General features: G+C 37.2%; 1 protein-coding gene across 1 annotated transcript in view; it reads right to left on the bottom strand.

The window, feature by feature from the left end:
• Positions 1-1,125: 1,125 nt before the first annotated feature.
• The window catches only part of LOC138050665 (RYamide receptor-like), a 25,771-nt gene continuing 24,396 nt past the window's right edge, over positions 1,126-2,500 (bottom strand). The window contains exon 5 of the mRNA XM_068896969.1: positions 1,126-1,706. Within this exon, the coding sequence (XP_068753070.1) occupies positions 1,464-1,706 (243 nt within the window). The 3' untranslated portion in view covers positions 1,126-1,463. The remainder of the gene's footprint in view (positions 1,707-2,500) is intronic.

The following is a 2,500-nucleotide window of genomic DNA, read 5'->3' as shown; positions in this document are numbered from 1 at the left end:
ATGCTGAGAAGGAAGCCAATTGATTGGTGCCATTACTCGACTCTGCATGCAAGGCAGCGCGCCCTTACGGCTTCCCGGAAACAAAAACAAAAAGCAAACTCGGTGATCGAATGATAAAACAATTATTGAACTCGGTTATCGCAAAATATCGTGATTTGTCAGTGTCTCGCAGATCAATTATTTGCCTCAGCCTCCGGCTTCGGCAAATAATTGATCTGCTTGCCACTGACAAATCACGATATTTTGCTCAACCTCGTCCAATAAGTGTTAATTACCCCGATGTTTGTTGTTTACAAACACTGACGTCACATTCTTTTGATATTCACATTTTCCAACCACGGAACAAAAGAAGCCCTTTTTTCAATAGCCAATTAGGTTCTAGTTAGCATATGGGTGACGTCACGAAACATCGCTATTATGGGGAATGCGAAAAGATATTATATGGCCCCGCGCGCGGGGATACGAATTTTATCTTACAGTGCTGATAGCATCTCTCACGAGTGAGCGTAGCTAACGAGTGCGAGATACTATAAGCACGATAAGCCATGTAATGTTCTGATTATTTTATAGATACCGATGAAACTTTCAGATTAAAAACAATTTCTCGTTCTCGAAATGGAAAAAGGTGGTCACAACCGTTAAAATACGCATGTTGTGTAACATGCGTGAAACAAGATATGAAAGTTATGAAAAAATGATGATAATGTCAAATCGAACCATAAATAATGCTAATATAGTAGAGAACCATTATTTTACTGTACAAAAGTATCTTACAATGAAGGTTACCATGGCGACACCTATATCCTATATCCTATATACACGTGAAAGATGATAATAATATCTTAACTGTGCGTGGTGAAGAAATGATATTTTAGACGTAACACAGAAAGCCATTTTGTTAATGATCAATTCCTATGGTGCATTGGAGAGGTAAACAGAAGATATTTTAAAGTTTTGCAAAGAAGTCACCCTTCGCCTTTAATTGCCCTTGTGTTTACCTTTCAATGTTGAATTTTTCCTTCAATAAAGAACACATAAAAAACAAGCATATCTGCAACAGTTTTATTTATTATAATATAGCGAGAATTTTAGAAAATAATATACTAGTAATACCTATCACTAAGTGCCAACGAAGCAGTCAATATAATACATAGTTTGCAGATTTATATCGCGTCTTCGCTCGGCTTGCTCGTTAGCAAAAACTTGGAAATAGCATTTTACATGTACTATATGTTCATATGCAAAAAGGCACAGCATTCTTCATAAGTAAAAGATATAACCAATCACAGTCCATAGTAGAATCACTTAGCCAATTGGAGCAAGGCCGGTCAAATGGCTTCTTTTGAACAACCGGGCCCATGAGCTTTCGACGCAGCCTCAAGTATTCGAATTAAAACTTTAAACCAGGAAGTATTAAGAGGAGATGTTGAAGCCCGCCCACCTGTTAACTATACGGCTTTTATTTAAAATACCATTTCTTTTATCTTTGTTCTGAACCGTTGGTTAAAAAGGGCGTATGCAAAAGGATTCAAAGAGGCGTTGAACATGAGCATTGTGTGGACGATGGCATGAGCAAAGGGAAGGATCTTGAAAAAGTAAAAGTGCTCAAGGAGTTGAAGTACAGAATCAGAATTCCAAATCACAGCAAAGATGGCGGTGACGGTCAAAACCATCAGGGTGATTCGTTTCCTTACCTTCAATAAGACCTATAAAAACACAGAGAGATATCAGTTTTACAACAATAAGTAAAATTTTTCTTCGGCTCGTTACAATGATAACTCCATTTGGGATGCATAAGATTTTGTTCAAAGAATGGCCTCGTTAACCCTTAAAACCTCCGTAAACTTTGGTATACTGTAAGGTATCAGTCACACCTGTTTGGTCACAATACGCGCCTGATCTATTCTGTTTGTCCCCGGTACTTCAGATATATTTCGAGCGAGGGGCTCTTAGGTATACCGAATTCCTAAAGGTATTACATAAGAACTTAAAAAGTACAATAGAACGGACATAACAAAAGGTTAAACAATGTACTTAATGATGTTCCTGCATAGTTTACTACCGGATTAAAATTCATCAAAGATGTGAAAAATCCCTAAAGGTATTACTTTACTGAAGAGTATAACTAAAGAGAAAAGCAAACAAAATAGTAAAAGAACCAATATAAAAACACGAGCTCAAGCTAAACCTGAATCCACTAACAATGCACAACAATCATAACAAATTCCCAGGTTGGGGCCTTTGAGCCAAACTGTTCAATTTACGATCAAACAACAAATTCCCCAACATAAGCCCTTGAACGATTGAAATATTTGAAAAACTGTTAAATTCTTTATCAAAAAGCGTGCATCTATGAATCATGTAGAATTGAAGTGTATTCTGTTTTCAAAATGAAATTCTTGCCTTTTGTTAAGGCCGTGAGGTGCCAAGGTGAAGAGTTGGGCACTCCAATAGGCTTCCTTTGTGATAAGAAGTCTGACAATATCATCCTGCCTGTTTG

Source organism: Montipora capricornis, chromosome 6 (genome assembly GCF_036669925.1).
Source record: "Montipora capricornis isolate CH-2021 chromosome 6, ASM3666992v2, whole genome shotgun sequence".
NCBI lineage: Eukaryota > Metazoa > Cnidaria > Anthozoa > Scleractinia > Acroporidae > Montipora > Montipora capricornis.
This window is presented reverse-complemented; position numbering and strand designations above follow the sequence as displayed.